The following is a 23,343-nucleotide window of genomic DNA, read 5'->3' on the forward strand; positions in this document are numbered from 1 at the left end:
GATCAAGGGAGGTCATAGTCTCCCTTTACTCATCACTCATCAGACCAATGATTGAGTACAATGCCCCATTCGGAATGTATCTGACCCGACACTTGCAGCAGCTGGAGAGGCCACAAAAGTTCCTCACCAAAAGGATAAAGGGTCTCAAAAATCTGTCCTATGCTGCCCGACTGAAAGAACTCCAGCTCTATTCAGTCGCCACTTGCTCAGAGGTGACCTTTGCCTAACATACAAGGCCATGTCAAACCCAGATTTGATGAATATGCTTCACCTCAAAAATCTAGATCCATCAGAGCCACAAGGGCGGAGACTTAAACCTTGACACGGCTATTAATAGGACGTGCTGGAGGGATAGATTCATCACCCAAAGACTCCCTATGCTGTGGAACAAAATCCCGGTACATGTGAGGCAGAGCACCTCGCTGGCCTTGTTCAAGAGAAATCTTGACCAATGGATGGGAGATCGCAGATATACCCCAGGGATTACCTCAGTGTCACTGCTCGACAGAGGCACAGAAAAATAATGGGTATAGTTCCCCATACTAAAGGGGTGGCCTAAGCCACAAAACGATGGGCTAGGCTTGTAAATGCCCTCGGGCAGATAGCCTAGTATGAACCTATGAACCTATGAACCTATGATTAATGTTTGCTTCAGAAGCTACTTTAGGAAGAAAGGACGGGTTGGTCCTGAGGTAAACACGGTCCGGATGAAATACCAAGTAAGGAGGTTTAGCTGATAATGCTTGAAGCTCTGAAACTCTCTTGGCCGATGTAATAGCTACTAAAAAGGCTGTCTTGAAAGACAAGAATTTGAGATCCACCGTAGCCGCTGGTTCGAAGGGGGGGGGGGGGCGGTCAAGGCCTGGAGAACTAAGGAGAGGTCCCAAGGAGGAACCGCTTGTTTCACAGGGGGCCTGAGAAGGAAAGTACCTTTAAGGAAAATTTTACACAACTTGGCTGACATGAGTGGACTAGAGTCATGACCAATGTGATAATGAGAAATTGCCGCCAGTTGTACTTTGACTGTGGAACTGCTGGCACCATCGTTAAAAAGAGAGATTAGAAAGTCCAGCACTAAAGGGAGAGGAACCGTGAAGGGATTCAGGCCTTGCCGCTCCGCCCACAAAGAAAACCGCTTCCACTTGCTGCGGTAGACTTTCCTAGTGGACGGTTTATGAGCTGCCACCAGGATAGCCTTAACAGGGGACGAAATACCGGGAGTCCTGATCAAGAGTGGAACTGGAGCAGCCAAGCGGTCAGCTTCAGGTTGTCCAGGTTCAGAGGAGATATGCAGGATGGGTGGGATATCAGATCCGGAATGGGATCTAGAATCCAAGGAGGATTCACCGAGTGAGACCTTAGAAAGGGGAACCAGATCTGTCGAGGTCAAAATGGAGCAATGAGAATCATTCTGCAACCCACCCGAGAGGCTTTCTGAAGAACTTGGAGCATCAGAGGCAAGGGTGGATAAGCGTACAGAAGACCGGGTGGCCAAGCATGCACCAGAGCGTCTCTTGGAGAACCTCCTGGAGGGGGTATCAGAGCGAAAAAACTGTCGCACTTGGTGTTTGAGGGAGAGGCAAAAAGATCGCATGAAGGAGTTCCCCACCGTGCGAATATGCGTCCGCTACTTGAAAATTGAGAGACCACTCGTAAGGGGTCAGAATGGTGCGACTGAGCTTGTCCGCCAGGATGTTGGACCGACCGAACGCGTTGCTATAAGAAAGCGGTTGGTGGAGATTGCCCATTCCCAAACTCTCATGGCTTCTCGACAAAGGGGTAAGACCTTGTTCCCCCTTGCTTGTTGATGTACCAGACAACAGACATGTTGTCCGATTGAATCGCAATTGTTCCCAAGGGAAGAAAGTCCTGAAGTGCTAGCAACGCTAAGAGCACTGCTCTCATCTCTAGAACGTTGATATGCAGAAAGGTCTCTGAATCGTTCCACGTGCCTTGGACGGTCTGGCCTGCAAATGCCCCCACCCGAGGTGGGAGGCGTCCGTGGTCACCGTGGCGAGAGGGGGAGAAGCACAAAATGGGCGGGATCTGGGGAGTGAATCCACCACAGGAGGGACCGCTTGCAAGCCTTGCTGATCGCAATGGGATGATGCATAGGGAGAGCAAGGTATGACCATTGTACTAAGAGAGTCCACTGGAGGATGCGCATATTGAGCCTGGCAAGAGGAAGAAGTGCTATAGCAGACGCCATGGACCCTAGAGCCCTCAGGACCAACTCCGCCGGAACAGAACTTGAGTGGAGAATGGCCCGCACCTGGAGCTGCAGATTTTGAACTCTGTCCGCAGTGAGGAAGGCTTTTAAACTCCTTGTGTCTAACCTGGCCCCTATAAAATCTAAGAGCTGTGTGGGCCAGGTTGGATTTCTTCGTATTTATTGTAATGCCCAGAAAGGGAGCAAGATGGAGAAAGGAGTCTCGCGCCAATAGTAGTAGATGCCTTGTTGGGGCGGTAAGAAGCCAGTCGTCCAGGTAGGGAAGACCTGCACCCCTGAAGCCTCAGGTGGGCCGCTACCACTGCTAATACTTTGGTGAACACCCTGGGGGCTGTGGTGAGACCAAAGGGAAAGACCCGGAACTGGTAGTGACTGGCTCCCAGCCGGAAGCGGAGGAACCTCCTGGAGCGCCTGTCCATCAGGATGTGGTAGTACGCATCTTTGAGGTCTATAGAACACATCCAGTGATTTTCTCCCAGAAGGGGGAGAATAGATTGCAGAGTGACCATTCGGAATTTTTCCTTGGGGACTGCCAGGTTCAAGAGAGAAAGGTCTAGAATTGGTCTTAGTTCCCCCATCTTTTTTGGCACTAAAAAGAACCTGGAGTAGAACCCTGATCCGATCTGGTCTGGGGGGACGGGCTGGATGGCTCTTTTCTTTAGCAGATGGCCAATTTCTGCCAAAGCGGCCTCCCATTGACCGGGTGGAACGTCTGGGAGGGACTTCAACTTTAGTAAGTGAAGAAAAGGGATGCGGTATCCTCTGGATATGATTTGGAGAACCCAGCGGTCTGATGTTATGGACTCCCATGCCGCTAGGTGCCCCAAAAAACGTCCCCCGACTGCCTCCAGAGTGGAGCAGCCGGGCAACCCCTCAGGGTTGCTGCGCGGGCCGTTCAGAGAAAGGTTCTCTGGACCCGAAGTTCCTTGGAGCCCCTCTGCCTCTAGGGCGGCGTCCTCCCTGTCCTCCTCTGCCACGGAAGGACTGGTTGTCCGGAGCAGGCTGGGATTGCTGCGACTTCCAGAACCACATCTTCTTCTGACCCTTTTGGTTCCTAGAGTAGGGCCTCTGGGGTGCAGAGAAGCGGATTCAGACGGCAGACAGCGTCTTCCCGTCCTTCTCGCTCTGGGTCAAGGTGTCGCGAACGGTTTTGCCAAAGAGGGCAGAACCATCAAAGGGGGCGTTCGCAAATGATGCTTTGAAGGACTCAGAAAAATCGCAGTGATGGAGCCAGGCCTGACGTCTAGTGACTAGGCCTGCCCCTGCGGCTCTAGCGGCGCCTTCCGTGGCATGGGAGAGTAGCCGCATAGAGGTATTAGTAACTGATCTAAGAGTGGCCATGCGGGTGGAGTGCAGCATCTTGTCCTCCTCCGACATGGACTCTGGGGGAGATGCAGCGTATTCTTTAATGAGATCTCGCTGCATCCTAATGACGTGTTAGGTAGTTCAGCGCCCTTACCGAGAAGGTCGCTGAACGAAACATCCGCTTCCCAAGCGGTCCATCATCCGAGACTCCTTGCTCGGGATGGACTGAGGGGCTCTCCTGAGCAAGTTCCTCTTGGTGGCCGCCGTCAACATGGCATCTACCGGAGGCCCTTACTCCAATGGGCACGGTCGGACGGTGGGCTGAGGATCCTATCGGGCCTCTTAGGGATTGGCTCCACGGTGTCCGGTTCCTTCCACGCCCTGGTGGTAATGAGGTCCACCAGGGGTCGGCAGGAGGGGACACCCAAGAGGTAGACGGGCCCGCTTCAAATGCCTCCAAGAACACGGACTCGTCCGAGGAAGACTTGGGGCAGACCACCCCTTATACGGAGCATTTCCATGATGTCCCCAAATTAGACATCCTCGGGGTGACCGTGGGAGCCTTCCCTTCCTCCAAGTCCGTGTCTTCCGTGAGAGACTCGGGGAGTCAATGTGCCTCCTTTGCACGTATGCTTGAGGAACATCCTCTGGGGGCTGTCAGAGGACTCCTCAAGCAGCAACCTGTTCCAGGGGAGCAGCTTGGGGCACAGAAGCGGGCTGTCCCAAGGGCCGGATGGTGGAAGCCTGACCCAGTGCAGAGGGAGCGGGACGGAGCGAAACAAGTGCCGGGGTCCGGAGACCCTCAAAGGGCCCTCTCCACTACATCAAACGCCGGGGGAGCCGACCTCGACCAAAGGATCCAACAATCGGCTCCCCTCGATCCGAAGAGTGGATCAGAGCCGGCGCCAAGCGCCGGATCCGGCGACAGTGCGCTCCGACACAGACGGCGCCGAAGGAGCACTGATCCCCCCGGATCCGAGGCTCGGAGAGGTCGGATCCGATGCACTCGAGGGCAGGGTCGGATCCGAAGTACAAAGTACTATCGGCGCCGACCCACCCCGCCTCGGCTGCTCGGCTCAGCTGCTCCGAACCGGGTAGCGGGTCGGAGAAGGAGCAATCTGTTTGAAAAAGGGTGTTGAGCTCCCCCCCAGAGGGGGGGGGGGGGAGAGCACTCCCATCTGCATCTGGGCCTGGATGAACCTTCTCATCATCCAGTCCAGATCAGCATCCGAAAGGCTATACGTAGAGCGCGACCAGGCTGGCGAGGTAGGCCTAGAGTGCCTCCTCGATAGCCTCGACGAGATCGGGTCTCCTCCTCCTCAGGTCCCGTGAAAACACACTGGAGACCGGAGCCAAGGAGGGGGAGACCGGGCCGACAATGGGGCCGACACGGAGCCGGGAGAAGCCGCTTGGCTGGCGGGCCCGAAACAGAGGTCTCGGCCCGCCACTTATGGTGCTTCTCCCTCCGGTCCCTTTCTTAGCATCCCTCTCCTCCAACCAGAAACGGGAGGTTGAGTCCCAGGAGGAGGAGGGGAGCCGCAGAAGGAATAACCGTGGACGGTTACTCGAAGGAGCGGAGGTCGGAGCCGAGTCCGCGGTAAAAGGCCCGCCAAAACAAGCTTGGACCTCCGCTCCTTCAATGCCCTGGGGTTGAACCCTGCACAAATGGAACATCCAGATGTGAGGTGTTCAACCCCCCAGGCATCTAACACAGTGTGGCCATCAGCTGGGGAAAGCTTATGGCCACACTCGGAGCATTTAGAAAAAATAGACTTGGGCTGCTCAGACATCCCAATCTATAACAGTAGTTACTATAACTAAAAAGTAACTAAAGAAAACACAAAATCACTCACAGACCCAACACACACACACACTACGCTAACAGCGAGGGGAGGGATATAACTTTTAGATTAAACTCTAAAAAAAGTAAATATACCAAAGGGGAAACCTACACTTTCACACAAATAACCAAGAAAAAATCTTAAATTTTACAATTTAAATACTGAAAACTAGCACTTAGCTTGAGAGCTTGAGAAACAATCCGGTCACCATGCGCGGCAAACGAGATCTGGGGTCATGAGGGTAGAGCAGGGCATTATGGGTGAGGGGAGGAGCTGAGAGCATGGATCCATAGCTGGTAAACCATGCCGGTTCGGATCCATAACCCACAGGTTGCAGACAAATGAATCTCCTACTTCAGATCAGATCTATTTCCGGCCTTCCCCATGATTGTGTTATGAGTAAGAAGATGTCTGGGTGCAGCATCCATTCGTGTGCATCCATAATATTTCTGCTTAAGCTGTCTGCCAGTATATTGTCTTTCCCTGGCACAAACTGGGACTGCAGCTGTATATTGAGTTTCAAGGAAAGTTCCCATAGATTCATTGCCAGTCTGCAAAGAGGGTAGGAATGGGTGCCTCGTTGCTTGTTTATGTACCACATAACTGTGGTGTTGTCTGTCCTTATGAGTAGGTGGCCTTGATGAAGAAAAAGTTTGAAGGCCTCGATTGCATGTATCACTGCCAGCATTTCCTTTTGGTTTATGTGCATGCGTAGCTCCCTTTGTGACCATAGCCCTTGGATACATCTGCCCTCCATGTGTGCTCCCCAACCTTGGTCTGAAGCGTCCGTAGTGATGGTTTGGTTGGCTCTTGGCTTGCTGAAGGGCAACCCACTGTTCGACTGGCAGGCTTGAGCCCACCACAGAAATTCCTTTTGGAGGCATGGAATTAGTGGGATCAAAGTTTCTAAACTGTGACTGTGCTGAGTCCATAAACTCCTTAGGTACCACTGTAATTTTCTCATATGCAGCCTTGCTTGTGGAATCAGAAGAATGCAAGATGCCATGTAACCCAGGGCCTGCAGGATTTTCCTTGCAGTCAGCCGAGTTTGTCTTGTCAGATTCTTGAAGTAATCCGGTAGTTGTTTTTGTTTTTCTTCTGTGAGAAAGGCCATTTGGGTGGTGGTGTCTAGATCCGCACCCAGAAAAGTTATTCTTTGGGATGGAACAAGTCTTGATTTGTGGAGGTTGACTGTATATCCCAAGGCCTGCAGTAGGTGGATGGCATAATCCAAGTCCTTTAACAAAGTTTGCTTGCTGTCCGCTTGTATAAGGCAGTCATCCAGATATGGGTAAATTTGAATCCCCTGAAGTCTGCAGTGTGCAATTACTGATGCCAGACATTTCGTGAATACTCTGGGCGCAGTAGATAAGCCAAAGGGCAATGCTGAGAATTGATAATGCTCTGACCCTGCAAGAAATCTGAGGTGTCTTCTGCAACCTTGTCTGATAGGGACATGCAGGTATGCCTCCTTGAGGTCTAGAGTCACCAGCCAAGACCCCTTGCCCAGCATGGGAAGGAGTTGCTGTAGAGTCAGCATTTTGGCAAAATGAGGTAAGTATTCAGTGCGGACAAGTCGAGAATAGGCCTCCATTGATTTTCTTTTCTTGGAACAAGGAATAATCTGGAGTAAAATCCTTGGCCTTGTTCTGAAAGAGGAACCTTTTCTATAGCTTTCATTTGTATTAAGTTGGAAATTTGTTTCAAAGCCTCTGCCCTCTGATTTGGTGGCAGGTCTGGCATGCCTTTTCTTTTTGGCAATGTGTGGAAATGGAACCTGTATCCTTTGTCTATTATTTGCAGTGTCCATGTGTCCCTTGTAATGCTGTGCCAATTTTTTGAAAATAAAGAAAGCTTTCCGCCCAAAGGTGCTTCTAATTGAGCCCTGGTCGGCAGAGTCAAAACAAAGTCATTGAGTCCTGGTGTAGCAGTTGTAGTTCCTGCACTACCTCTCTGGTTGGGAGGCTGCCACTGACTGCCTCTGTAGGAGCCTCTAGCTTGCCCTCTACCTCTGGCACGCCTATTCCTGCCTCTCTGAGATCTGTCTGAGTCCGGAAAGGACCAATTCTTAGTAGGCCAATTTCTGCTGAATCTCGGTGGTTGGACTTGCAGAAAGCCTTTGACTGTTTGCACAGATTTTGCCTTTTCTTCAAATTTCTTTAAGACCTCCTGAGCCGTGGAACCAAATAATTTTTGCTTTTCCATAGGAGCATCCAAAAGCTTAGCTTTAACATGGTCTGGCAGAGATTGTTCCTACAGCCAGGCATGCCTACGTATGACTGCACCTGTCATAGCTGACCTACATGAAGCTTCCAATGCATCATAACCACACTGCAAGAAATGGTTACTAACCTGCTGGGAGTTATGTACCAGATCCTGAAGGGATTTGCGATCAAGGGGTTCAGATGAAGACAGTTTCTTATGCAATTCATCTAACAAATACTCTTGGTACTGTATCATATGAAATTGACAATTTAATGCCCTCATGGAAAGAGTTGCAGAAGTATACACTTTTTTACCCCATCTCTCTAAAGCTCTGGACTCCCTTTCAGAGGGTAGAGGATTTCTAGCAGTGGCAGCTGCAACCCCTTTTGGGCCCTGGGAAATAGTTTCTGGATCAGCAGAGTGGGCCTTGTACAGGTGAAGATGTGAGTCCGGGACCCTGTAGTACCTATCAGGTTTGGCAGGAGCCACAGGGAGAGAGTCAGGGGTTGTACTAGCATCAGAGTACACATCATCAATGACACTCAAAACAGGAGGTATAGCTAAAGGCCTATGCTGAGGTAAATGTAAAAAGGTCCTTAATCTCTTTCTAGAATCAGAGAATTCCTGACCCTGCCATTGAAAATGTTCTCTCATAGAGTGTAATGTCTCTCCAAAGGAAAACTCTTCAGGAGGGGAGGCCGAGGGAACAGATTCTTCAGCATCAGAATCCTCGTAGGCCGAGTAAGCCCCCTCCTGGTGGTCTGACAGAGTAGAGCCATCAGAGGACTCATCTGAGGAGTGGGGGTCAGAGGGCTCAACCCTGGGCCTTTTGTCTGGAGGTGGTTGCGAGCCCCTGTCCGGATGAAGTTGAGAACCTCTAATTAAGGAGATAAGATCCTCTGCTAAGCTAAGAATCTGTGAGCCAGTAGAGGGTCTCAGAGGTAACCTTGGGAGGCAAAGCTTTAGAAAGTTTAGCAGCTTTAGCCCTAGAGAAAGCCTTAATGGACATGGATGCAGGAGGTCTGGCTGCACCACGTGCAGGAGTAGATTTGTCTAAAGGAATGGTGTCGGAAGGTTCCTGGACAAAAGTTTCAGTAGGTAATTCAATAACCGACTCGGCCAGGGCCTCCGGGGCCGAGGTAGTCGGTTGCGCGGTTTCGGTAATCGGAAGTACCAAGGACTCCGTTTCAGCCGAGACCGAGACACTCGCAGTAGGGCCTGACTGTGGTTTCAGCCGAAACCGCGGCCCGCGTGTGTCGGTCCTTGTCCTTCCGTTTCTTAACTAAATGCGAAGTCAGAGTCTCCGACGGCATCTTGTAAGCAAAACTAGCCCCAAAGAATTCCACTGCAAACTCCGACCGACGTCTAAGAGTTCGTCGGTTGAAGGAAGCACAGGCTGAACAGGCCGAGACGTCGTGGTCTGGGCCTAGGCAGGGGAGGCAGCAAGAGTGGAAATCCTTATGAGGTATTTGGTTTCCCACAAGTTAAACAATTATTACCTTTATCTGACATCGGTTGAGGCAAGAAAGAGTCCCCAACGGGGTACTTAGCTTTTTCGAAGTCTTCGGTAGCTGAATCACAGGAGCTGGCCGACCAGCACTTGCGAACTGCTTCTGCTTCGGGCACCACGCGGCAAGAAAGACTGAGGAAAATGGCGTCGGCTGATGCTTTTATACCCCAGACGCTCTGACGTCGGGGAAAGTGCGACATCAGCCGAGGCCAGACCCAGACTTTGCAATCCGGCCGACCCAAGGGCTGCCTGAGGCAGGACAACCCATATGTGATGACTGCAGATGCATCCTTGAAGGACATCGGCTCCTTCGTTTATGTTCCTTTTTAGGAGGGGGAAAGCCCTCCAACCCAGAAATAGCCTCCAAAAAGGGAGTTTTCAAAAGACCCTTAAGGATTAGCTTATTTTTCCTAAAGTGCGGGAGCTAAAGCCTTTACAAATGTCGAATGGCGGTTTGACAGACAATGCGGAACACCCAGGCAGTAAACACAAGACAGATGGGTGCCCGAGTTTGGCAACAACACCACACAAAGAAACGAGAACAGGGAAATAGAAATATATATATATATATATATATATATATATATATATATATATATATATATATATATATATAAAAAACAGATACCAAAGGGAAAGAACAACAGAGAAAAGGGGAATACCAGCAATGGCATTAAGAATTACCTCAGCAAGTAAGAGTTTGGGGAAAGGAAAGGCCTGTACCAGCGATGGTACGAAGAGTACTAAATCTGGTAAGAAAATGGAAAGAGGCACTCAAACAAGTTAATAAAAAAGGGTAAATTATGTAGAAAAACTCCAAAAAGGTTTTGAAGAAAGGAATTCTAAATGACTTGGGTGAGAGTTGGCTTGACACATCCTGATATCTAACAGCCAAACGAGATCTGAGGTAACAGAGAGAGGCACTATGGGTAAGCTTAGCTAGAGAGTTTTTTTTGGCTTGCGTGAGCTTGTTATAAAGGCCGACTCGTTTCCAAGGACGGAACAGATAGTCTTCATTCACTAACATCAGATCCATCTTTAGGTACCAGTACCACTGAAGATTCCTCATATGAAGCCTGACAAAGGGCAGCATGGAAATGGTAGACACCATGAACCCCTGGGCTCTGGGAAATTCTGTTGTAGGAATGTGAGGGACTGGAAGTAGGTTGTCAGAGACAGAACCTTGGGAAAAGGAAGAGAGGCTAACACTGGAATGGTCTGGAGTCTGCAAACCAGAGAAATGTGGTCTTGAGAAAGAATCAGACTTGGCTTCTTGAGACTGATTGTGAACCCCAGACTGTGCAGAAGGAACATGGTGAAATGCAGATCCTGCAAAAGTCTGGATTGAGAGGGAGCCTGAAGAAGCCAGTCAAGCAGAAATGGGAATATCTACATTCCCAGCAGCATGCAAAAGGCTATGACAGGGGCCAGACATTTTGTGAATATCCTTGGGGCCACAGAAAGGCCATAGGGCAAAGAGGAAGAAACTGAAATGCAAAAACTTCCTGAACAGAGGGTGAATGGGAATATGAAGATAGGAATCACTTTGGTCTAGGGAAACCAGAAATGTCTGTGTAAGTAACAGGGGAAACAGAGTCTGGAGGGAAAGTATTCAGAAGGAAGTGATCTTTAGAAAGGGGTGGTCTAGAACCAGTCTTCAAGATTCTATTTTTAGAAACAAGACCTAGAGAGACACATTAATGAACAAGCAAAAAAATGAAGACCATTAAAAGTACTTTTACAAACCAGTTTTGTGAAAAGAGGGAGGTATTCGCACTGCCATCTGTATCCCTGAAGACCACTCTTAAAATCAGTTTTGTCTGAGATTCTCTTGTTGCCAAAGAAATGGACAGCCAGATTTAAGGGAAGATTTAAAGGTTTGCCAAACCTGGACAGCCCTTGTTTCTGGAGGACACCCTTCTTTTTAGCGCTCCCCTGCTATTGTTTTTTGAATGCGTTTGCCAGAAGACTGCTGTATCCATTTTCCTTTTAAAAGGGTGCACAACTATAAAACCTTTAACAAAACTAGAGAACGAATCTGAGAATTCTGAATAACCCCCGAATCAGTTTCTCTCTTCACACCTTTTAAGGACCTCAGCAGTAATGGTTAAAAAATAAACTATCTAAAGAGCAGTTCAAACTTTCAACTTTAACATCCTCGGGCAAATTTTGTGTATGTAACCAAGGCAAACCTTCTCATAACAGCTCCAGTAGCAGCTATTCTGGAACAGGAATCAGATGAATCATAAGCACACTGATGTCCCACTCACCAGACTAAACAAGAAGGTTACTGTCAGCTGCCTGTCGGGTGCCAGGATCCACCACATAACCCACGCACTCAGGTCACTCCACAACAAGTACAAATATGACTCTGTCATTGTCCATGTTGGTGTGAATAACCTGAGACGTACCTCCCTGGACTACATGAAAAAAAGATATGGAAGAGCTCTCTGAGCCCAGGCAGGTATGACCCTAGCCCTGAGTAGCATCCTGCCATCATCCAGAATGATACCACAGTACAAGGACAAAATGACTGACTTCAACAATTGGCTAAGCTTCTGGTGTCATTCTAAGGGGGATCCAGCACCACTGTAACAGGAACAGGCAAGCAAAAACTGAGGGTAATGCTACTCAATGCTAGAAGTCCAAATCTCAAAATGCACTCACTCGAGGCACTCCTTAAAATGGACAACATTAATATCGGTGCAGTGACTAGACCTGGTTCTGAGGCTAGTTGCGCAGCATAATGCATCCAAGGTTATCCAAGTGCAACTAACTCTGGGCAAAACTGCAATCCAAATTGTAGCTTGCTACAGATCCCCCACCATGCCCAAGGATTCACACTCTTCTTTTCTTGATATACTGGAAAGTATTACGGTTTAACCAATCACCCCAATAATGGACGATTTCAACTACCCCACCATTAACTGGGAAAGCTACTCGTATACCAACTCCTTCGCTCAACGCTTTCTGGAATTCATAAATTCCAATGCCCTGGATCAACTTATCCACACCCCCACCAGGGGCAACAATATCCTAGACCTAGTCATTACCAACATGAGTGACCGGTGTTCCACACCTGAAGTCAACTCCTCGTTGGTCAGATCCGACCATAAGCTAATCACCCTAGATATTCCACATCCCGCCCCCACCCATTAAGGAAACCACAGTAAAAAATTGTGCTATCCCAAAAAGGACCAAGACGCTATTCTCCAAAAAATGGAAGCCAATCTGGTGCCGCCCCCCCCCCCCTGCCATAAACAAACTCTACAACAGAAGGAAGAAACTGTTGCAAGACAGTAAAATCCCATGAGGGGAGGAGCTCCCTAGTCAGCCTCAGTAAGAAGCTGAGATCCCTTATAAGATCCTCCAAAGCTAGCTACAAAAACAAAATCGTCACTGATTCTAAGGGCAACCACAAAGCATTCTATAGCTATGCCAAGAATCTCAATGGCAACACCCAGATCTGCTCTGAGTTACAGCACAACAACATGAAAATTACAAAACCAACTGATATTGCCAACATCCTGACAGATAGGTTCAGTGCTAATGTTACCCCCTCTCTCACCCCCTAAAGGGCCCATATCTATACAGGAAAAATGCAGAGTCCCTGTAATTACATTTATGCAGGTAAAAGCTGCACACTCTAAAACCAAAAACACAGCACCCATGGGACCGGACAACATCCCAGGCTGTGTTTTATACGAACTTCAGAATGAACTGGCTCCCCACCTAAGCATCATGTTCAATCATAGTCTCACATCAGGCTCTGTGCCCACTGAATGGCGCACAGCAACAGTTATCCCACTCCACAAAGGGGGAGCCACCACTGATCCTGGGAACTATCGCCCTATTAGCCTGACTAGCCAGGTCTGTAAGGCCATGGAACATATCATCATGGAACTCAAACAAACATTGGTAACCTCCAAACTCTGGACCCCACCCAGTTCGGGTTTGTGAAAGGCAGGTCATGCCTTCTGAACCTGATCGACTTCTTTGAGGCAGTCACCAAAGCCGTAGATGAGGGTAAGGTGGTTCACACAGCCTATCTTGACCTTGCCAAGGCTTTCGACACCATCCTCCATTCTGGAATTCTAGATAAACTCACTAAGCTAGGTATAAATCCCTACGTCACAAGATGGGTTGCCAACTGGCTCACTGACAGGACACACACTGTAAAAGTTGCAGACTCCAGATTGGACTTCAAACCAGTGACAAGTGGAGTACCACAGGAGGAATAACCCCCGAATACCTGGGACCTCTCCCGTTTGGTATCTACATCTCTGAAGTACAGGCTAACAAAGAAGGCCTCTGGCTAATGAAGTTCGCAGATGACTGCAAAGCAGGAGCTATAGTAGAGTCCGCAAATGATGTGGACATCCTACAGAAGGGCCTCACTGAGACAGATGCCTGGTGTCAGACGCATGGCCTCAAGTTCAGTGCCAAAAAGTGTACGGTCATCCCTTTTGGTAAAAAATCTGTACCCATGAACTACCACATAGATGGCAGTCTACTTAATGCCAAATGTGTGATAAGAGACCTTGGGACCCAGGTGGACAGTAGTCTCTCCTTTGATAATCACATCTCCACAGTAGTCAGGAAATCCTTCTATGTGGCATACCTCATCACAAAAAAGTTCTCATCCAGGAAAAAAGATGTTCTTGTTTCCCTCTACTCGGCACTCATTAGACCCATTATAGAGTACAATGCCCCTTTTGGAATGCATGTCACAAGACATCTGCAGCAGCTGGAAAGGCCACAGAAGTACCTCACAGAGGATCACTGGCCTCAAACAGATGCACTACAGTGACCATCTCAAAAAACGCTTTACTCTGTAGCATATCGCCTACTCCGAGGAGATCTCTGCCTAACATACAAGGGCTATGCTAAACCCAGAGCTGTTGGACATGCTACACCTAAAGAAATCCCAATCCCTCAGAGCTACACGCTCTAGGAACCTAATCCATATCACCACAATAAACAGGACATGCTGGAGGGATAAATTCCTGTCCCAGAGACTTCCTATACTCTGGAACAAGCTACCCATCTAGGTCAAGCAAAGTTCCTCATTAACAAGAAAAATCTCAATGAGTGGATGGGAAATTCACCCCGGGGATCACTTCTGTGGCTCTGCTCAACAGGGGCACAGGAAATTAACTTTCTTGGGTGGTGTAAGCCAGGGAACCTTGTTAGCTATGCTTAACTTAGGCCCTTGGGCTGATAGCCTAGTACCTACCTATGAACACTACAAAGAGCGTTTAGCCTTTGAGACAAGGAACCAATAAGATTTATAAAATATTTTCCATTGTAACAGAGAAAAGGGACTATGACGTTCCTCATTCTCAAATGATGCAAGCTTAAACTTTAACATATGAGGGTGATATTTAAGAATTCTAAAATTAAGTGTGGGAGAAGTATTCACTTTTTTCCCAAATCGAGCAAATGCTTTCCTACCCTTATCTGAGGGATTACCATATATGAGGCGTTTAGCTGCAGCAGGAGTCACCAAAGAAATCTCTGCAAGGTTAGATTTGGAAATGGAAAATAAAAATGTGTATGCCTGAGAAACTTTATACAATCTATTTACTTTCTTAGGCTGTCTGGCTGTAAGAGAAGCTACAGGCTGCAATAAACATCCTCCAATGCTGAAAAAAATGGAGGAACAAGAGTGGGTTTGGAAATTCTAATTGTAATAAATCTTTTTTCATGGACAGAGGAATAATCATTATTTTCTCACTGAAGCAATTGGTTCATTCTGGATGTGGTTTGAGAAGAAACACTTTTCTCAAAGTCAGTCATCCGAAGACAAAAAGCAGAAGTTGTCCCTTCAAAATCATTTTCCTGGTCAGTATGTTGGGAATCTTCAGAAAATGAAGAATTAATTTTCTCTTAATAGTAACACTGGAGACAGTTCAGCCCTCTTGAACCTGTTAAGCCCAATAAATCACTCATCCAAACTAACAAAACCAGGAAAGATAAAACTTTCTGCTTCTTCTTGATAGGAATTTATTTAAAACTACACAGATTCCTGACAAGCAAATCATCCCTGGGAATGAACATCCCAGTCTGGCTAGGCAGAGAGGAATTCCTTGCTACTTCCTAGATTGACAAGTGTGGTCCCCCCCATTGCCAACCAAGGCACAGCCAGAAGGGACACATCTAATCCCTGAACCATAGTGGCAAAATGGACTGTACCAGAGGGTGCTAGGGTAAACGATGAATGGTCTGTGGAACCAGAGCTCTGGTCCTGAGGAAAATTTCTAGTCTGCCAAAGGAACAAAGACTGTTAGGAAATGTTCTTCTTTTTGCAGCTGGGAGAAGGAAGCACCAAGGACTCAGTAAGTAGTTTAATGGTAAAGCTGAAAATGAAGCCTGAAGCTCAGGTAAGACTGATAGGAATAGTTAGTACAACATGCAAGTAAAAATTTAGTTTTTTCCCCCCACTAAAAAAACACTTAACACACTTGCCCCCCAAAAAATTTAACACAAGTTGTAATTACAAACAACGGAGTTAATTTCTCACAAAAAAAATGTTTCTGATTAAAAAAAAATATTAATGTGGGAGCCCCCCCCCCCCAAATGAACGTATCTGCCCAGTAATGGGAATCAGTTAGCCAGCCATCAATCCTCAAAAGCCCACAAGAGGAACAATCTTCTTTAGCAGGTAAGTTCTGACAAGCTTGGCACACAAAGTCGATTTTCTTCAGCTCTGCTTGACCTGCCAACAATCTGGGTTAGTGGAAGGTGCCCCTTAAGCTCCAGAAGCTATCATGGCTGTTTATCATATGCAGGATATAACCCATACAGCGAAGGCTAGTGCAGCAGTGATCAAAAGATGAACATCTAAAAGTAAACACCAAAGGACATTTTCAAGGAAGAAAAACAATAGAAAGAAGTGTTATTCACAAAAATAAGATGTCTGCATCCTTAAATATCTCTGAGACAGTTTATATGTACACCAGTACACACTTAAAATCGATCCTAGCAGGTTTGCCATGTTGAACTTAGAGCATGCATTCTTCAAAGCAATTGTGTCACTTTCTTTCTTAGGAACTACATATTTGTTTAAATCATGCTATTCTAATTTACAGTGCATCTTCTAGAATTAGCATTTGCAAAAAGAAAGGAATGTTTGCTCATTTTACTACCGGTCTTCCAGCACCATTCTTTATGCATCATTATAAACTAAACTACAAGCGTATACATTATAAAATGCAATTTTAAAATTCAATTGCAACTCTAAACTCAGGAAGACTTTGAAATATTTTTTCAGAAGGCATCACTTGTAAATCATCTATTTGTTAAACAGTTAAACCATTTTTTGTCTCTTTCATCCTGTTCCAACTGGGCATCAGCCCTTCCAATCTGCTCAACCCTTTGCTTCCTCTGGCATCCTCATCTGGTCTCTTTAGGTGATAGCTGGCAGCAGAATTCCGTCAAGCTCGGCAATCAGGGTTACAGCCGGCCCTATCACTTCCTTTTCTTGATGAGGATACTGAACACAGTTCTACTGTGGGGACATACTGGGGACATACAGACTTCCGCACATGCACCGGTTCCACATATGCTGCATCGATGCACTGTTTAGCAGGTGCACCATCTGAATCTTGTTGCCCTTTCCATGATTCACAGTCTCCACTGGGAGTCAGTACTGCAGCAAACCAAGCCGTCTTCCCCTCCCCAGGATGAAACAGCTAGTGTCAGCTGCACATGCCCACTTCCTATGTTGGCTTCCCCAGTGCCCAGGTCATTAGGGTCACAGTCAGGATTTCAACTCTTTACACAACTAAGTCTGCTAAAGTTAAATCAGCAATCAAACAGATTTCCTTCCTCAGAGATTATATAATTACCTTTTCAGATGACCTAGCAACAGGTGGCCATTGTCAAACTTCCTGTTGCAGTTCATTACTGGGCACAGAATAGGTCCAGAAGCAGCTGTTGATGTCGTTGATCCTGCACCTCTAATTCCTCCTCTTGCATATAGGGAGCCAGGTCTAGGGCCTTCAAGATAAAAATTAAATAAAACAAATGTCTATTGCTCATAAAGACAGTTGATATGAATTTACTATAAAAATTCAGTGTAAATAAAGAATACTGTGTTACTTCCTCAGTTCTAAAATACTTTAGATATCAACAGACCATCACTAATGAGTTTAAGCATTCAGATACTGAAAATAAAAATGCAGCTAAGAAACCATCTTTCTTAATATACAGATACAAAAGGACATTTCATCACACATACAGTCATCAGTTACATTTTCTCTCTTTAATATCACCTAAATGATATTTAGTGCCTAGAATCTCTTCAGTGCCTTTTAATCATTTAACCGTCTTTCTCTGACCCAAACTGTGAAGGTCTGACCATTTTTTTGTGTGTTCAAATTTCATGTTGCATCAAAAAGGAACCTGTCTCAGCCTGTGCAACCAATTTTGAATTAAGATGAATAAAAACAATATTTTTCCTATGTTAAAACCTTACAAATTTTCTTAAAGTGATATGACCTTTTTTATACAAAACAACAGAACAAATGGAGAAACAGTTAAATAAAATTACAGTAAATCTAAATAAATCTCCCAGAGAAAATATGCATTAAGGTTTACAACTTTTGGGCTTTTTTTCTTAAGGACAGGAACCAAAGAAGTACATTCATTTATACCAGGGGAACCCCCCCCCCCACCCGGCCAGGATTTATTCGTATTTTCTCTAAAATAATAAAGGAAAATCGTTTAAAACCAACACAGGTGATGGAATGTCTAAATAATACGTTATGATTTTTTTTATTCATCTTAATTCAAAAATTGTTTTTATATTTTTACAATTAATCCATTTGATTATTGTATTTGAAGCGATTAGTGTATTTGAAGTGTTTTGATAAATATTGTGATTATTAATTTTAAAATTCAAGCAAACTTATTAATTTTTAAATTATAATCAATGCAGATGGTTCTAAACTATACAAGTATTCATTATATTAACAAAATTCAATCTGATGAAGTCTAGTGTTAGACAAAAAAGCTCATTGTGCAATAAAAGCTTTAATTCACTTTGGTAATACTGTTTTTCATGGTGGTTTTGATACACTAACTTTGGAAGACTCATTACTCCCTTTCTAGAGTTGGCCGCTGTGTGGTGAGGCAGAATTCTGTTTTTACTTGGATTTGTGATCAGTTTTTCTTCCACCTCTTTTCCTGCCTGTTTTGTCTTTTAAACAGATTATTATTGTCTCACATACACAATCCCAAGAAGGCTAACAGAATTCTCCAGTTCTCAACATTTTCCTTTTGGCAAGGTAGTACTGCTACCAACTTAGATATGGCAAGGGTAATACACCAATTAGCATACTACTCTTGATTTTGCCAAATATAAATTATAAAAAAAATACCTTACTGGTAATGTGCTCAACAGATATGGCCCCAGCAGCTCACACCACAGCTTGACAACTTTTAATGTTAAATAATACCCTCTCCTCAGATAATAAATGCATAAACATCATACATAAAATACTTAAAAGCGAAGAAATAATAAAATACTTTAGACAATAAAGACGGTGTTGATACAGATTGTTTTCCACAGCTTATATGTCTGTATAATTAATCGTACAGTTGTGTTAAGTACACATACCATAACAGTAAATGTTCAAATGATCATGGCTGTAGTAGCCTTAACTATATGGACTATATCCTGCCAAGAATATAACAGCCGGCCAGCTTCCAAAGCTTCAGGACACCTTCCACGCTCCCAAACTGATAGGCAGCTCAAGCTGAGCTGACTAAAAGACGAGGTTGAATGCCAAGCCCTTCACAGCTTTCCTGCCAAGACAGAGAGAGGGAGGCTAAGCACTGAAAGTATGATGCTAGGAACAAAAAATAACTATTTCCAGGAAAGAAAAGAAAAAAACAACAAGGGATGGATGGATGGGAGAGGGTACTGCAGCAGTGATCATTCAAACATCTACTGCTTTGGTAAGTTTACTTACACAACTGTTCCTCATATTAATCACTGATGCAGTAGCCTTAACTATATGGGTAGATTTACTCTACCTTACTACATTTGGGAAGTGGAAGGAAAAGATTCCACAGCTAGAGAGGGAGGCAAGCTTATAATGCTTTGCATGTGTGTAACTATGTACAGAGGACAAGCTGCTCCTAGAATCCAACCCTTTCAATAAGCAACAGATGAACCCAAGGCTCTGGTAGAGTGGCCCTTGACCCTGCTTAGAATAGTTTGGTTGCTGGGAGTATAACAAGAGGCAATGACCTTATACAACCATTTGGAAATAACCTTCCTTGGCAAAGGTTGCCCCTTTTTACCTTCACAAGAAAGGAAGAACTGCCCCCAAAGATCTCAGAGATTTAGTTCTGTCAATAAAGTACATGAGCTGTCAGTGGACATTTTGAAACTACTTACATATATCCATCAGGTCAATACCCTCTCTCCCATCTTTCAAAACCACGTTGAAAGACTTCCTAGCTAAAATCTGGCTCTGTTCATGCTCAAAATCAGGATAAACTATACTGAAAAAGTACACTTGAAATTCCTTACAAATCTTTACTTTCCCTTCTTTACTTGCCTCTTTACTTCTATCAAACTCTCTTCCCTGACTTTCTCTCTAAATATACCATAAGCCTGTTTTTCCCTCACTACACATTGCAATTCCTGTTTATATTGGACGAACACCTTTAACTTCTCTACAATCTAACATTTTTCTAAGCATTAAATGATAGTCATAAAAGTTGTATCAATTCTTAATCAATGTACTTATATAATTTGGTATAATTATTTAAACTGCAGATGTTTGTGTTCTACTTTTTGAAAAAAAAATATTATTGGTTTTTAACTAAACAAATTGATTAGGACAATAATTATATTTAGAACTTTGTGAGTATAAAAAACAGTATAAACAAGAAGTATTTACAAGAGTGTCTACTAACAATGAAGATTCTCAAAAAATTCCTATACACTACAATTGGGATCCCCTGCAAAACACTGAATGTTCATAACATCTAAGCTCATAATACTGAGAACATAACATAAAACCCATAACGTCTAAAACTCATCAAATTTCATAACATTGAAACTTTGCATCACAACTTCAAAACCTACAAATCACATGTAAATAACATCCTCTCCACCTAAAACACCAAAGTAGTAAACAGACTTAGTACTATGTTTCTGCAGGTTGGCAAGCCCCCTTGCACCCCCCCTGTAAATTAAATAGACCAACTCCAAGATCATGCACCCCCCCACACACACCCATCGTAAATTAAATATACAAACTCCAAGATCACACCACAGTGGGGAAAAAGTTAATTTCCTAACCCCACGGTAGTGCAATCTCGGAGTTGGTCTATTTAATTTACTGGTGGGGGGGCCCACATCGGGGTGCAGGGGGGCTTGCCCCTCTGCAGAAACATAGTACAAAGTGTGTTTACTACTTTAGTGCTGTTTTAGGTGGAGGGGATGTTATTTACATGTGATTTGTAGATTTTGAAGCTGCGATGCAAAGTTTCAATGTTATGAAACTCGATGTTATGAGTTTTAGACATTATGGGTTTTAGAAGCTATGGTCTCAATGTTTTGAGCTTCGATGTTATGAACTTTAGATGTTTTGAAGGGGATCCTTACAATTGACACGAGTATAGTTATTTTTGTTTATCAAGCAGTTCCTTCAAAATTTTCCACTTGTATAGTAGGTGACTGTAGTAGATCTTGATTTAATGGTGATAATTTCCAGATTTCATACTTTGGCTGCAATATTTGCAAAGTCTTTGAAAGAGGATGCAGCTTCATTCTTCCAATTCCTTGTTATAACTTTCCTGATAAAATGGACCATAAGAGGGTATTTCATTCTTTTAACACAAACAGGAATAGGGGTATTAAAATAATTAATGACATAGATAAAACAAAACTGCCCCCAAATAAAGCCTGCAAAAAAGATTAATGTTATTCCAACAAGATGCAAGTACAACACAATCAAAGAACATCTTCTGCCAATCTGCTTTAAACTCCTGTTTACATCTCCAAAAAACTTGCTTCTTTTTTTAAATATTAAACTTTCTGAGGTGTGAAGAAAGATCTAAGCAAGAATTTAAGTGAAAAGTTTTGATCTAAGAGAAGAGGACATTAAAAATGATTCATCTGGAGGTCTGTTAGTAATGAGAGTAAAACAGTTCCAATAATTGTCAGTGAAACTTTTTTTTTCTAACCACTCTATATAATTTGGATAAGAGACCCTCTCTCACCATGTTGTGTTGTATTAACAGTATTAAAAATTCAATTGATTTTGGGATAAGACCTCTTACCCTTGGTTGCATTAACTTAATTTTACCTTCTAAATACGGTCTGCAAGACTGTACATCCAACCACATATCTTTGCTTAAATCACATTTATCTTGGATATAATCAACAGAATGCAGTTTTTCATTCACTGAAAATGTATCAGATTTTTTCTTTAAATGTAATAATTGTCTAACTTTGAAGTGCAAATAATTTGAGTGTATGCTATAAGGAAAAGAAGAAAAATCCATGTCTTGTATGTTGGATGTCTATAAATTACGTTTCAAAAGGTATTTAATATAGCAGAAATAAAATAAATGTCAGTTGACTGGTGACTCCGTTCTGAAACTTAATATTTTAGCAACCAATGTAAACTATTGTGTAGTATAAGATTACGAGTAGAGTTTATGTCATGTTTAAATTTTATGAAAAGGCATCCTAGAAACTCTTTTCACCTGGCTGTGTAAGTACTACATTGTTTTATAACTGATGATAAAGAATATAATTCTAGATCTGGTAGTCCCAATCCCTCCTGCTGTCCAGCCCCTTATATTGTGATTTAAGGCAATTCTTGGTTTGTTGGGGAGCCAAAGAAATTTTAAAATTAGTGTATTAAATTCTTTAATATACGTTTTTGATGTAGGTAAAGATAAATGACTGAACATCATATGATTTTTTGGTAAAATAATCATTTTGACGATAGATATTCTCTCTTCCATCATGAAGATATGTGCTCCATTTACTTTTTATTTAGATTCTTTGTACTGATTATGCTGTTAGTATAACTGTAATGTATTTTATTAATGTTATCCGTTATAATTATCCCTAAATAGTTCACATTTCTCTGTTTGACAATGTATTTAGTAAATCTATCATTTATCCTATCAATATTGGCATTTATGGGTAGTATTTTTGTTTTATCATTAAAGGAGAGACCATATTTTTTGGAACTCATCCACTGCCTTAAAACAGCAGAAAGGGAACTATCACTGTCACTCAGTGTCAGAAGAATGTCATCAGCAAATAATTGGATTTTAGAAACAAAATTCATACTTATGCTAATGCCTTTCATATCTAAATCTGACCTAATGAAATGAGCAAAAGGTTCCATAATTAGAGTGAAAAGCAGGGGTGAAAGAGGACATCCTTGTTTCGTCCCTTTCAAAATTTGTATTCAGTCAGAAGGAAAAGTACCTATTTTAATGTATGCAAAACAACTGTCAAAGATTTATATGGTGTAAAATTACATTTCTGAAAGACCAACAAAAGATATATCCAATTCACGGAATAAAAATCACTATTAATCATCTAGCCTCATTAATGTCAGATTGTCTTTTGTTTTGTTTACATAGTCAATTACTGTGATTTTACTTTTGATATGGTCATAAGTATTTCTACTTAGAATAAAACCAGTTTGTTTCTCATTAATCATGGAAGGTAGAATATATTTTTATCTATTAGCATGAATTGCCATAAATAATTTACAATCTACATTTAAAAGTTTAACTGGTCTGCACGAAGAGCATTCAGGTGGATCTTTGTTAGTTTTTAAAATTGAAGATACAAGAGTGTATTTCCAAAAAGGAGGAACTTTTAAAAACTATAGAAAGAAACTTTGTGTAATATGTTTTAAGACTTCTTTAGGTAGTAACTTGTAGAGTTATGGTAGAATTCCATCATTACCTGGTACCTTGTTAGGTTTTTAATTTGTTAATTTGAGTTTGAATTTCAGACATTGAGATAATGTTATCAATTAATTTCACCCGGTCATCAGATAATTTACTATAAATATATATATATATATATATATATATATATATATATATATATGTATATTATGTGAATAGATCTATTTTATATGGATAGACTTACTAAGTAGTTTTGATCTTTTAGCTAACTTATGCATAGATTTTGGGTCAATAGAGAAATTAAACTTTTCTAGATTAATCCTAGTTTTAAGATTTAAAATTTCCAA

The 23,343-nt window shown here is 43.5% G+C and overlaps 1 protein-coding gene across 4 annotated transcripts in view; it reads right to left on the reverse strand.

The window, feature by feature from the left end:
- ZNF451 (zinc finger protein 451) overlaps nt 1-23,343 on the reverse strand; it is a 1,506,235-nt gene that overhangs the window by 1,226,628 nt on the left and 256,264 nt on the right. For all 4 annotated transcript variants that reach the window (XM_044063345.1, XM_044063343.1, XM_044063344.1 and 1 more), the window contains exon 6: nt 16,942-17,092. In XM_044063345.1, coding sequence (XP_043919280.1) covers nt 16,942-17,092 — 151 coding nt within the window. The remainder of the gene's footprint in view (nt 1-16,941; nt 17,093-23,343) is intronic.

The sequence above is a fragment of the Protopterus annectens genome, chromosome 2.part1 (assembly GCF_019279795.1).
Source record: "Protopterus annectens isolate FY-2018-M chromosome 2.part1, PAN1.0, whole genome shotgun sequence".
Taxonomy (NCBI): Eukaryota; Metazoa; Chordata; order Ceratodontiformes; family Protopteridae; genus Protopterus; species Protopterus annectens.